Raw genomic sequence first — 13,387 nt, 5'->3', positions numbered from 1 at the left:
TCCTTAGCTTACTATCAGGACCATTGGCCACACCAGAGCTGTCCTACTAATCCTGAAGTCTTTAGAATGCTTTGTTGCAAACTTTCTGTGATTCTTACTTGGCCAGCATCCACAAGGGATGTGTCTAACACCCACTACCAAAAAGCTCAGAGACATCAAGTTAGGCATCTCCAAGTCAATACCAAGGAAGTAGAGTGCTCTATCCATTATTCTTGCCAGCTATCAAGACACTAATTCTGGGAAGCAAACCACTCCAAATACACAGGGCTTAAAACAATAATGCTTTATTATGCAGGTCACTGATTCCAAGCTGGGGGTGGTTCCAGACCTGTTTCAGGTGTGTCCCTCATCCTTCTTGGAGCAGCAGGTATGTTCTTCACACGGCAGAAGTGCCAGACAGATAAGCAGAAACATGAAATACCTCTTTGAGGCCAGCCTCAGCACTTGTCACATTGTCACTTCTGTCCATATGCCTTTGGCCAAAGGCAAATGGAGTAATTTATGCCTGAATTAACAGGGTAGAGAAATATACCATCTCTAACTAGATGAACTACAAAGCCGTGATTCTTTTTTCTTTTCTTTTTTTTGGAGACAGAGTCTCACTTTGTCACCCTTGATAGAGTGCTATGTCATCATAGCTCACAGTAACTTCAAACTCTTGGGCTCAAGCGATTCTCTTGCCTCAGCCTCCCAAGTAGCTGGGACCACAGGCACTGGCCACAACACCTGGCTATTTTTAGAGAGGAGGTCTCCCTCTGGCTCAGGCTAGTCTCACATGTGTGAGCTTAGGCAATCCACCCGCCTCAGCCTCCCAAGTGCTAGGATTACAGGCGTAAGCCACCACAGCCGGCCCAAAGCCATAATTGAAAGGGTATACTGGCATGGAGGAGTGAAAAATTGGGAACGATGTTATCTACCACTGTTATCCACCTGGGACTTTCCAGCTCACTGCAAATTAGCAGTGGGAGACATATTTCTTTGCAAGGTGGCTGACAACAGACATGACCCAGTAGGTGAGATCTGTCCCTAAGTACAGGAATGAGGCTTTGTCCCTGCATGCTCCTTAATATGCCATGTTTGTTATGGAAATGCAGTACTATTGATTATTAATTCCTTACAAATATTAAAGTAGGCAATGGTTTCCATAAATGAAAGGTTATTTGACAAGAAATAAAAGATAAAAATACTGCCTTAGAAAGGGTGATATGTTTGCAGCGAAACATATCATTTTTGCATATTAAAGGTTTGAACGTTATCAAGGCTTTATAGATTCTTTTTGTGCAAAAGAGTGTTACCGCGTTTTAGAACTCAGAAATCCACAAAACGTCGTCAGTGTTAAGAGGATCTTGGACTAACCTTTATGAATCCAGACTTTGCGTGTTTAAGAGTTAAAATTTGCTTTTTAAGATAGAAAAGGAAGAATCACACCAAAGTAAATAGACAATAACAATAGTAGAAAATAAAGAGATCATTACACCCTTAGATTCTTCAGGGCTTTAAATCAGTGGACCCTACTGCGGTTTTTTGACATTTGAACCCCACTCTAGTGTTATGTCTATGGTTCCCACGTTCCTTTCATGAACAGCTACCACCTTTATTCCTTAGGATTTCTCTTCACTCAAGACTAGCTGTGGAGCAGCAAAGAAAAGAGTAAGGCTAGAGCCCAGACATGAACCTGGCGGATAGTGTCCGAGGTGCCAGGTCCGTTGTAGCTAGGCTGCAGGTGCCCGAGAGGGGAGCACCAGGACAGTCCCCGCGCGCACCGGGACGGTCAGTGCTCTTTGTTAAAGAAACAAATACAAGAAAACGCAGCGGCGGGGAATGGTGGTGGTGAGGGAAGCGAATGAGGCGTCTGTATGCATAAATGCACCTAAGAAAGCCCATTAATGAGGCGCTCCGAACGCGGGCAACCCAGGGCACCGTGTCATTGGCTTTTGTGCACTTGGAGGCGCGTGAGAGTGCCCTGTTCAGAGGTTCCCCTTTGTGTGAAAGTGTGGAAAGCAGAAGCGTGCGGCTACTGCTGGGTTTTCGTTTTCGAATTCTCAGGCACTTGGCCCCCAGTACTCCCTCACCAATAAACTCTCCCTCCTCGCATCTACAATACTCGGACTTGAGTTACTTCTCCGTGCGGGCCGAGCGAGGAGCGACAATGGCTTGGTGCGGGCGCCAGCAGCTCCCGGGGCAGCGCGAAGGGGCCGCCGCGCTCCGCAGCTGCGCGCTGGGCCCGGCCGCTAGACCGCCAGCAAGCGCCGGCACCAACCGCCGCGCCGCGGGGCCGTTGGGCGGGTGGTAATTTCTGGGAACCGGGCGGGGTCCGCGGGTGCACTAGGCCGGCGTTTGCGAGCGGGAGGAGGAGCGGGCGGCGCCGAGGGGCGCGAGGCTGGCGGGGCGGTGCGCCACGTGCGTCACCGGCCGGGGCGGGGCGGCGTCGCGCTCCTGCCCGCCCGCACCCCCGCCTTTTACTTAGCCGAGGCGGAGGAGTGGGGACAAGACTGAGCTAGGCTAGGAGTTTTGCAACCTTTCGCTCCCCAGTAACTGTCTGAGTGCCCCAGAGGGGGGCGGTCCCCTGAGCACAAGGGCGAGAGGCCTGAGTTAGGGATGGGGTGGCAGTCAGGGTTTGTGGGGGGTGCTTCAGAGTGGCGAGGGTGTGCGTGCGGTCCCGGTCGGCTGGGAGAAGCGGGCGGGCGCTGCAGGTGCAGGCGCGGCCCCGCAGTCCCCACACGCCCGCCCCGGGCGGCGGAGCTCCCCGCACCAGTCCTAGACTGGAGAGCGGGATGGGGTAACCCGGAGCAAGAAGCCGGACAAGTGGCGAGCGCTTTTACCTGAGCAGGCGGGTCTGGGAGAAGTTGGGCGATAAGGGGAGGGCGGGATTCGAGAGAGCAACAGAGGCAGGTTCCGCCGGCTGATGGGGGCCGAGGGCGGCGGGGCCCCGCGGCGCATAAATAGCCGGCCCCAGTTTGACAGGCTCTGCGGTGACTGGCGGTGCCTCCCCCCCCCGCCGCGTGGGGAGGGGAGGAGCGCTCCGAGCGGGCGGGGAGGGGGAGGCGGACTCGAGTGTCCTGGTGGCGGCGGCAGGAGGCCGAGGGGGAGGAGCCGAGGCGAGGGGTGGAGGGAGGAGGCCAGGAGCGGGGCGGGGGCCACCATTGCTCCCCGCGCCGAGCTCGGTGTCGCCGCCGTCGCCTCGGCGGTTGGGGGTCGGTGGGGCGGCGCGGGCTGGGGGCGCTGCGCGGGGCGGCGCGCCTCTGTTTTGTCTCCTCCTCTCCCTGTGGAGCGGCTTGGGTTGCGGGGGAGGCCCCGGCTCCCTCTGGACTGCCTGGCCAACCGCGACAGCGGCGGCTAGTCCGCGGCCCTGCTGGGAGGGAAAAAGGTGCCGAGGTCTTCCAAGGCGACGGGGAGAGCAGGTAAGAGCGCGGGCAGGCGAGGCTGGAGGAGGGGGAGCGCGGAGGGCGAGGCGATAAAGCCTAGCTGTCCCGAGTGCCGCCTCCTCCCTCCGCGCCCCCGCCCCGCGCTTGTGTTGTTTGCTCCGGGGTTTGCGGAGGGGTTTTCCGAAGGCTGTAGCGTTGACACAGGACGGGGCGGGGGACCGAGGACTGAGTGCCCTCGGGCAACGGTCGGGGAGCGGGACTTGGAGAAAGGGGAAGGCGCGCTGCCCGGCCGCCGGCTGCGAGCGCGGGGCGCAGGGCAGGGCTGGGGAAGAGGTTACGGACCCCGGTCGGGGGGGGGATGGGCCGAGCGCAGCTGGTCTTGCTGTGTTTACATCTTTGCGCTAGTCACCTCTGCCGAGAAGCGGACTGAACTCACCCTCCTCATCCCTCGGGGAGGCCGGGGCGGGGGTCCGGCCGGGCTCCGGAGGAAACGCGTCCTGGGAGGGTCTGTGTTGGGCGGGAGTCTACGGCCGGCGCCGGGGCTGGGCGGCACCTAGGCTCTGGCCGCTCCGGGTGGCGGGGCGGGGTAGGGGGGTGGCTGGACACCAGTTTCCTTCCCAGTCGGGCCTTACCGCCGCTGCTTACCTTTCCTTTCCTCTACTGCTAGCTTGCACGACAGGTTGAACTCGGCCGTCCTTTTATTCTTGCTCTCCATGCCGGGCCCTTGCTGCCACCTCCCTTATTCCCAGGGGGGTAGGGAGGCTTGGCTCCGATCTGAATCTGTTTTTTAAACAAAACAAAAAACAGGCTCAGTAACACGCACGTCCAGTAACCGCCTTCTGGATCTTTTCTTGAGAAGCTGGCCCTAAGGGACCGCGCTCCTGGATGTTCTAGGGGCATGGGAGGAGGACAGTGAGGGGCTCTGCCAGGGCCGGGTGCTGACTTTGACCCAGCAGTTTTATGAGCAGAGCGGCCGAGCCCCCTCTCTTGCTCTAGTTGGGCATTTTTATTTCGTGTCAATAAAGGACGGAGAAAATACTCCATAACTCCAAGAGTAATCTAGATCGTACGGTGTTCCTCTTGTGCCAGCGTCCTAGACTCCCTTTTCTAGGAGCCAGATTCACTGCAGAATAGGTTGTAAGTTCTTAATACTTAACTGTAAAACTGTAATATTTCCCACTTTCGTCTGTCCATGAACGTTTACTTCAGTTGTATGGTTTAAATTTTAATCCGGTGATGAGAGAACAGTAATCGTGTGTTTGGTAATCAGATCTGCATTTTTATTTTTTTTATCTGTAAGTCTCTGTGGAGAGGTAAATTATGCACCTTCTCTAGTGCCAGAATCGCAGAAAAATGTGTTTTACTAAGGTAGGGTTGGATTTTGTTGTTTCAGAGTTTCTTCAAAAGGTAGAATGAGTTTACATAAAACTGGAACCTATTGAATTACATTTAAAGGAATTTAGGAATCAAGTTTATATAGGACACTAGTTTTCAGAATGCATACATATGAGCGTTGTTGGGCTATCTAAACTTAAATAAGAAATTGGAATATCTTAGGCATTTAAAATTTGAATATTTAATGTCAAGTATTTTGAAACTTAGTGATATAACTAATGACTTGGATTAATCATTGTTCCTCATTTCAGACATAAATATTCATTTATACAATAATCAGCTTGAGTATGGTTGGAGAGAATTTGTAACTTTGGGATTTTTATAGTGTAAGTAAACAGATTGATAACTGTGGTAGGGCCTCATTATTAATAGTTTCATCTACTCAGAGTTTGTATGTTTTTATATGTGTGTGTGTGGGGGGTAAACAGCTTTATTGTGGTATAGGGTGTCCATAAAGTTCATGTGCAATTTAAAATAGCCAACTATTTATTAATACTTCATTGTAAAACTGTTGTAGTTGTACATATTTGTACAATAGCCAACTATTTTAAATTGCACGTGAACTTTATAGAAACCCTTACATGCCACTCAGTTTTAATGTGTAATTTGTTTTAAAGTGTACAGTTCAGTGGTTTTGGTTTTGTTTTTGTTTTGAGACAGGATCTTGTTCTGTTGCCCAGGCTAGAGTGCAGTAGTCATAGCTCACCGCAACCTCAAACTCCAAGCAATCCTCTTGGTTCAGCCTTTAGAATATCTGGAAGTACAGGCATAAGCCACCATGCCCAGCTAACTTATTTTATTTTATTATTATTATTATTTTTTTGCAGTTTTTGGCCGGGGCCGGGTTTGAACCCACCACCTCCAGTATATGGGGCCGGCGCCCTACTCCTTTGAGCCACAGGCGCTGCCCAACTTATTTTATGTATTTATTTTTTGAGATAGAGTCTCAAGCTGTCACCCTGGGTAGAGGGCCATGGCATCATAACTCACAGCAACCTCCTCCTTGGTTCAAGCAATCCACTTGAACTCAATAGAAAAACTTGCCTCAGTTTTTCTATTTCTAGTAGAGATAGGGTGGTAGGGGATGAAGAGGGGTGTCTTGCTTTTGCTCAGGCTGGTCTCGAACTCATGAACTCAAGCTATCCACCTGCCTTGGCCTCCCAGAGTGCTAGGAGTACAGGTGTGAGTCACCGCTCCTGGCAGCTACTTTTTAAATTTTCTATAGAAATGAGGTCTCCTTTTGCTGCTCAGGCTGGTTTGAAATCCTGGCCTCAAGCTATCCTCAGTTTCTGTTTCCCAGAAGGCTAAGATTATAGGCTAGAGGTGCACTCCTGGCCTCAGTGGTTTTTAGTCCATTAGTAGCTTTGGGGGATTGGTTCCAGGACCTTCTGAGATTACCAAAGTCTCTGGATGCTCAAGTCCCTGATGCAGAATTGCATAATATTTGCAGATAAGCTATGCACATTCTCTTGTATATTTTAAATCATCTGTGGCTTTAAAATCTACAGTGTACATACTATGTAAATAATTGTTACATGTGTCATTTACAGAGTAATGATGTGGAAGTAAAAGTCTATAGATTGTCAATATATTTTTTTTTTTTGTGGTTTTTGGCCGGGGCTGGGTTTGAACCTGCCACCTCCGGCATATGGGACCGGCGCCCTACTCCTTGAGCCATAGGTGCCGCCCTGTCAATTTTTTTTTAATATTTCCAATCCCTAGTTGATTAAATCCATGAATTTGGAACTCAGCGATATGGAGGGACTGTATATTCTAAGTTGTGCAGCCATTACCATAATTAATTTTAGAATATTTTCATCACCCTAAAAGGAATCCTTGTTGCCCATTAGCAGTAACTCTCCATTTCCCCCCCACACTATTAGTCCTAAACAGTCATTGATCTTTTCTCTCTCTCTCAATTTGCCTATTCTGGACTTTTCATATAAATCAAACTATATAATATGTGGTCTTTTGGAGCTGGCTTCTTTCACTTAGCATGTTTTCAAAGTTTATGTATGTTATAGCATTGTGGGTATAATGCTTTTTATTTCTGGGTAATATTTCATTGTATGGATGTATTTTATTTATCCATTCACCAGTTGATGGACATTTGAGTTTCCACTGTTTGGCTATTATGAATAATGCTGATGAGTAATTGTGTACACGTTTGTGTGTGGATATGTTTTCATTTCTCTTGTATATGTACCCTTCTCATTAAATTAGCTTTCTGACTTATTAAATACCAAAAAATTCATCCCATTTTGAGTGTAATATTCAGTATTTTTTAGTAAATATATAGAATTATGAAACTTACCACAAGCCAAATTGAGAATATTCCGTGGCCTCTAAAAACTCTGTAGCATGTTTGCTCATTCTCACCCGTAGTCCCCAGCAATTACTGATTTGTTTTTGTCATCATAGATTTACTTTTTCTGGATATTTCACATAAATGGAATCATACAATATATTGTCTTTTGCATCTCTCTTTTTTAACTTACCGTAATGCTTTGGGATTCATTCTTATTGTAGCATGCTTCAATATTTTGTTCCTCCTTTTTGTTAAATAGCATTTCCTTTTATGGATATACAGCAGTTCTTCCTTATCTGTGGGGGACACCACTGGGAGATTCCAAGACCCCCAGTGGATGCCTGAAATCTCAGCTGGTACTGAACCCTATATATACTATTTTCTCTCTAAGTGTAATACATATTTATGATAAAATTTATATATTAGGCACAGTAAATTAAAAATAGTAATATTAATATACTGATCACAATTTCATGGCTAGGATATTTGCTCTTGTTGATCTTAGCAACCTCAGCATATAATGTTTTTTCTCATTAAATTGAGAATTTTCTTTTTTTTTTTGTTGAGACAGAGTCTCACTTTATGGCCCTCGGTAGAGTGCCGTGGCCTCACACAGCTCACAGCAACCTCCAACTCCTGGGCTTAAGCAATTCTCTTGCCTCAGCCTCCCCAGTAGCTGGGACCACAGGCGCCCGCCACAATGCCTGGCTATTTTTTGGTTGCAGTTTGGCCCGGGCCAGGTTTGAACCCATCACCCTCGGTATATGGGGCTGGCGCCTTACCGACTGAGCCACAGGCACCGCCCTAAATTGAGAATTTTCAACTTTTCGCTTGAAGGAATCATTTTACGGTTCAAACCCAGTCCCTGCCAAAAACTGCAAAAAAAAAAAAAAAAAAAGAAAGGAATCATTTTACAACTTTTCTTCTGGCATATCTGAATTGTCAGCATTGCTGGTCTTGAGCTTTGGGACCATTATTAGGTAAAATAAGGGTTAGTTGAACACAAATACTGTGATAGCATGATAGAGGATCTGGTAACCGAGATGGCTCCCAAGTGACTGACTGGCTGGTAGTACATATAGTATGAGTACCCGGACAAAGGGATGATTCACATCCCAGATAGGACTGGGAAGGGAGGGCATGAGATTTCATGTTACTCTGAATAGTGCATGATTTAAAACATGGATTATTTGTTTCTGGAATTTTCCATGTAGTATTTTCAGACCACCTTTGTGGGTAACTGAAACTGTGGAAAGTGAAACTGGATAAGGGGAGACTACCACTTTTTTTTTTTTTTTTTTTTGAGACAGAGTCTTACTATGTCTCACCCTGGGTAGAGTGTGGCATCACAGCTCACAGGAACTTCTAAGTGTTGGGCTTAACTGATTCTCTTGCCTCAGCCTCCCAAGTAGCTGGGACTACAGGTGACTACCACAACTTGGCTGTTTTTTTGTTGTAGTTATCATTGTTGTTTTAGTAGGCCTGGGCCAGGTTTGAACCCATCAGCCCCGGAGTATGTGGCTGGCACCCTAGCCATTGAGCTACCGGTGCTGAGCCTTGAGTACAAGTCTTTTTTTTTTTTGTAGAGACAGAGTTTCACTTTACTGCCCTCGGTAGAGTGCCGTGGCGTCACACAGCTCACAGCAACCTCCAACTCTTGGGTTTAGGCAATTCTCCTGCCTCAGCCTCCTGAGTAGCTAGCTGGGACTACAGGCACCTGCCACAACGCCCGGCTGTTTTTTTGTTGCAGTTCAGCTGGGGCTGGGTTTGAACCTGCCACCCTCGGTATATGGGGCTGGCTCACCTGCTAACTGAGCCACAGGTGCCGCCTGAGTACAAGTCTTAATGTGAACATAACGATTTCATTTCTGCTAGGTATTTGCATCATATGTTTTACTTTTTAGGAAACTGTCAAACTACTTCCCAAAGTGGCAGTACTATCTTAACATTCCTAACAACTAGGTATGAGATTTCTTAGTTTTCTTCATGACCTTGCCAACACTTATTATTACGTGTCTTTTTTTTTTTTTTTTTTTGTGGTTTTTGGCCGGGGCTAGGTTTGAACCTGCCACCTCCGGCATATGGGACCGGCACCCTACTCCTTGAGCTGCAGGCGCCGCCGATACGTGTCTTTTTTTATATAGCCATTTGAGTCGATATGAATTTGTTAATTCATTGTAGTTCTTTTGTTGTTGTTAGGGATTGTTTGAGGGTACAAGAAACCAGGTTACACTGATTGCATTTGTTCAGTAAAGTCCATTTTATAATTGTGTCTTGCCCCCCAAAAGCTGTGTCACACACGGAGACCGCACCCCCTTCTTCCAATTCATTGTAGTTTTAATTTGAATTTCCTTATGTCTCATAGTGTTGAGCATCTTTTTATCTGATTATTAGCCACTCATGTATCCTTTTCCTTTCTTTTGAGATGGTCTCCTTCTGTCACCTTGGATAGAGGGGAGTAGTATCATCATAGCTCACAGCAACCTCAAACTTCTGGGCTCTAGTGGTCTTCCTGCCTCAGCCTCCTGAGTAGGTGGGACTACAGGCATGTCCCACAATGCCAAGCTAACTTTTCTATTTTTGGTAGAGATGGGGTCTTGCTTTTGTTCAGGGTGGTCTTGAACTCCTGAGCTGAAGCAGTCTTCTCTTTTTGACCTTCCAAAGTGCTAGGATTATAGGCCTGAGCCACTACACCCGGCCCGTGTATATTTTTTAAACAATCTATTTAAATGTGTCTTTTGTTTTATTTTTAAATTCTCAATGTTTATTTTTTTGAGGTTCATCTGCATTGCAGCAGGTGTCATGGGTGTCAGTGCTTCAGAAGCCTTTTTTTTTTTTTTTTTTTGAGACAGAGCCTCAAGCTGTTGCCCTGGGTAGAGTGCTGTGATGCCACCTCTAACTCCTGGGCTTAAGCGATTCTCCTGCCTCTGCCTCCCAAAAAGCTGGGACTCCAGGCGCCCGCCACAACACCTGGCTATTTTTTTTTTTTTTTGGTTGCAACCATCAGTGTTGTTTGGCGGGCCTGGGATTCAAACCTACCAGCTCAGGTGTATGTGGCTGACACCTTAGCTGCTTGAGCCACAGGCGCTGAGCCAAGCTCCATGCCTTTTTATTTATTTATTTATTTATTTATTTTTTGTAGAGACAGAGTCTCACTTTATGGCCCTCGGTAGAGTGCCGTGGCCTCACACAGCTCACAGCAACCTCCAACTCCTGGGCTTAAGCGATTCTCTTGCCTCAGTCTCCCGAGTAGCTGGGACTACAGGCGCCCGCCACAACGCCCGGCTATTTTTTGGTTGCAGTTTGGCCGGGGCTGGGTTTGAACCCGCCACCCTCGGTATATGGGGCTGGCGCCTTACCGACTGAGCCACAGGCGCCGCCCTTATTTATTTATTTTTAAGATAGTCTCACTCTTGTCACCTGGGCTAGAGTGTTGTGGTATCAGCCTAGTTCACAGCAACCTTAAACTCCCGTGTTTAAGTGCATCTCCTGCCTCAGCCTCTTGAGTAGTTGGAACTACAGGCATCTGCACAATGCCTGGCTAATTTTTCTATTTATAGCAGAGATGGGAGTCTTGCTTTGCTCAGGCTAGTCTCAAACTCCTGAGCTCGAGTAATTCTCCTACCTCAGCCTTCCAGAGTGCCAGGATTATAGGTGTGGGCCACCACACCAGGCCCATATATCTTGTTGTTTTTTTTTTTTTTTTGAAACAGAGTCTCATTTTGTTGTCGTTGACCTCAGTAGAATGCTCTGATGTCACATCTCACAGCAGCCTCAAATTCTTGGGCTTAAGCTATTCTATTGCCTCACCCTCCCAAGTGGGCTGGGACTATAGGTGCCTGCCACAATACCAGGGCTGTTTTTTAGAGACAGGTCTTACTCTGGCTCAGGCAGGTCTCGAACTCGTGAGGTTAGGCAGGCCACCTACCTTGGCCTCTCAGAGTGCATATATCTTTTTTTGTTGACAAAAATATTCAAATCTGGGTGGCGCCCGTAGCTCAGTGGGTAGGGTGGCGGCCACATACACTGAGGCTGGTGGGTTCAAACCTAGACTGGGCCAGCTAATACACCAGTGGCAAAAAAAAAAAAAAAATAAATAAAAATAATAAAAACATTGAAAAATGAAAAAAAAATCAAATGTTTTGCCTGTTCTATTTTTATTTTTAATTTTATATTTTTTAAGACAGAGTTTCACTATGTCACCCTCGGTAGAGTGCCATGGTGTCACAGCTCACAGCAACCTCCAACTCTTGGGCTTAAGCGATTCTCTTGCCTTAGCCTCCCAAGTAGCTGGACTACAGGCACTCACCACAACGCCTGGCTATTTTTTTTTTTTTTTGGTTGTAGTTGTCATTGTTTTTTTTTTTTTTTTTTTTTTTGTAGAGACAGTCTCACTTTACCGACCTTGGTAGAGTGCCATGATGTCACAGGACTCACAGCAACCTCTAACTCTTGGGCTTCCGCGATTCTCCTGCCTCAGCCTCCTGAGCAGCTGGGACTACAGGCGCCCGCCACAACACCCGGCTATTTTTTTGTTACAGTTTGGCCGGGGCTGGGTTTGAACCCGCCACCCTCGGCATATGGGGCCTGCGCCCCACTCACTGAGCCACAGGCACCACCCATGTAGTTGTCATTGTTGTTTGGCAGGCCCAGGCTGCATTCGAACCACCAGCTCTGGCGTATATGGCTGGTGCCCTTGGCCGTTGAGCTATAGGCGCTGAGCCTGTTTTATTTTTATTTCATTTTATTTATTTATTTTTGAGACAAAGTCTCAAGCTGTTGCCCTTGGTAGAGTGCTATAACATCATAGCTCACAGCAACCTCTAACTCTTAGGCTCAAGCGATCCTCTTGCCTCTGTTTTTCTATTTTTAGTAGAGATGGGGTCTGGCTCTTGTTCAGGCTGGTCTCGAACTGGTGAGCTCAAGCAATCCACCCAGCTCAGCCTCCCAGAGTGCTGGGATTACAGGCTCTTGCCTGTCCCTTTTGCCTATTTTTTTTGTTTTTTGTAGAGACCGAGTCTCACTGTACCGCACTCGGGTAGAGTGCCGTGGCATCACACAGCTCACAGCAACCTCTAACTCTTGGGCTTACGCGATTCTCTTGCCTCAGCCTCCCGAGCAGCTGGGACTACAGGCGCCCGCCACAACGCCTGGCTATTTTTTTGTTGCAGTTTGGCCGGGGCTGGGTTTGAACCCGCCACCCTCTGCATATGGGGCTGGCGCCCTACTCACTGAGCCACAGGCGCCGCCCCCTTTTGCCTATTTTTAAAATGAGTTGTTTGACTTATTATTTTTGAGTTGTAAAAGTTTTTCTCAATGTATTCTAGATGTTAAGTCCTTTAGTAATGTTTGATTTGCAAATATTTCCTTCCAGTCTGTGGCTTGTCTTTTCATTTCTTGGGGATTGGGATCTTTTAAAGGGTATAAATTGTAATTTTAGTGGAGTCTGGCTTCTCAGGTTTTTCTCTTACAGCTTATGCTTTTTTTGTCTTATGTAAGAACTCTCTACCTGATTAGTCATGGTGGCTCATACTTGTAGTCCTAGTGCTCTGGGAGGCCGAGGTGGGAGGATTGCTTAAGGCTAGGAGTTCAAGACCAGCCTGAACAATATAGTAAGACATTGTCTCTGCAAAAAATAAAAAAAGTTAGTTGGGTGTGGTGGCAAATGTTTTAGTCCCACCTATTTTGGAGGCTGAGGCAGGAGGGTGGCTTTAGCCAGGTAAGTTTGAGGTTGGAGTGATCTATGATCAGTGCACTGAAGCTGAGGAAACCAGATCTTTTCTGAAGGAAAATGATATTTATTCAGGAATGGGCCTTGCAGCAGGAATACACGTACCATAGTAAACTATGTACATATCTAGGAGATAAAGGTTTTTGAAGAAAAAATGAAGAGGATTACATAATTTTTTTTTTTTTTTTTAGACAGAGTCTCATTGTTTCACCCTAGGTGGAGTGTTGTGATGTCACAGCTCACAGCAACCTCAATCTCTTGGGCTTAAATGATTCTCTTGCCTCAGCCTCCCAAGGAGCTGGTACTACAGGCGTCTGCCACAACGCCTGGCTATTTTTCTGTTGTGGTTGTCATTTGTCACTTAGCTGGCCCGGGCTGGGTTTGAACCCTCCAGCCTCAGTGTATGTGGCCAGCGCTGTAACCACTGTGCTACAGGCGCTGACTCTACATAATTGTTTTGAATCAATTATCCTTGGCTACAAGGATCAGTAACAAGGATGGTGCCAGTCTAAAGTTGGACAGGCACTTGCTGGGTAGACCTAGCAGAAGTATTGTTTCTGTAAGGTTGTGGTGGCCTTTGGGCAAGGC

General features: G+C 47.4%; 2 protein-coding genes across 8 annotated transcripts in view; one reads left to right on the top strand and one right to left on the bottom strand.

The window, feature by feature from the left end:
* Nucleotides 1-300: 300 nt before the first annotated feature.
* Nucleotides 301-4,197, bottom strand: LOC128579689 (uncharacterized). 4 transcript variants are annotated; one of them, XM_053581724.1, is made up of 3 exons: nt 3,802-3,892; nt 2,823-3,349; nt 301-374 (listed from the first exon to the last, which is right to left on the bottom strand). In XM_053581724.1, exons 1-3 carry the CDS (start codon nt 3,808-3,810, stop codon nt 347-349), a joined length of 564 nt encoding a protein of 187 aa, XP_053437699.1. In that variant the 5' UTR covers nt 3,811-3,892; the 3' UTR covers nt 301-346. The 4 variants fall into 4 exon arrangements, with proteins under 4 accessions (XP_053437699.1, XP_053437680.1, XP_053437691.1 ...); XM_053581705.1 differs by lacking the exons at nt 301-374; nt 3,802-3,892 and adding exons at nt 403-505; nt 4,011-4,197 and having other exon boundaries at nt 2,823-3,352; XM_053581716.1 differs by lacking the exon at nt 301-374 and adding an exon at nt 403-505.
* ELF2 (E74 like ETS transcription factor 2) overlaps nt 3,275-13,387 on the top strand; it is a 143,615-nt gene continuing 133,502 nt past the window's right edge. For 3 of the 4 annotated variants that reach the window (XM_053581619.1, XM_053581605.1, XM_053581487.1), the window contains exon 1: nt 3,275-3,401. The gene's annotated coding sequence lies outside the window, so the exon portion shown is untranslated. The remainder of the gene's footprint in view (nt 3,402-13,387) is intronic. The other variant, XM_053581523.1, reaches the window with a different exon arrangement.

Source organism: Nycticebus coucang, chromosome 1, assembly GCF_027406575.1.
Source record: "Nycticebus coucang isolate mNycCou1 chromosome 1, mNycCou1.pri, whole genome shotgun sequence".
Taxonomy (NCBI): domain Eukaryota; kingdom Metazoa; phylum Chordata; class Mammalia; order Primates; family Lorisidae; genus Nycticebus; species Nycticebus coucang.
Note: the sequence above shows the minus strand (reverse complement) of the source record. Positions and strands in the feature narration are given on the sequence as shown.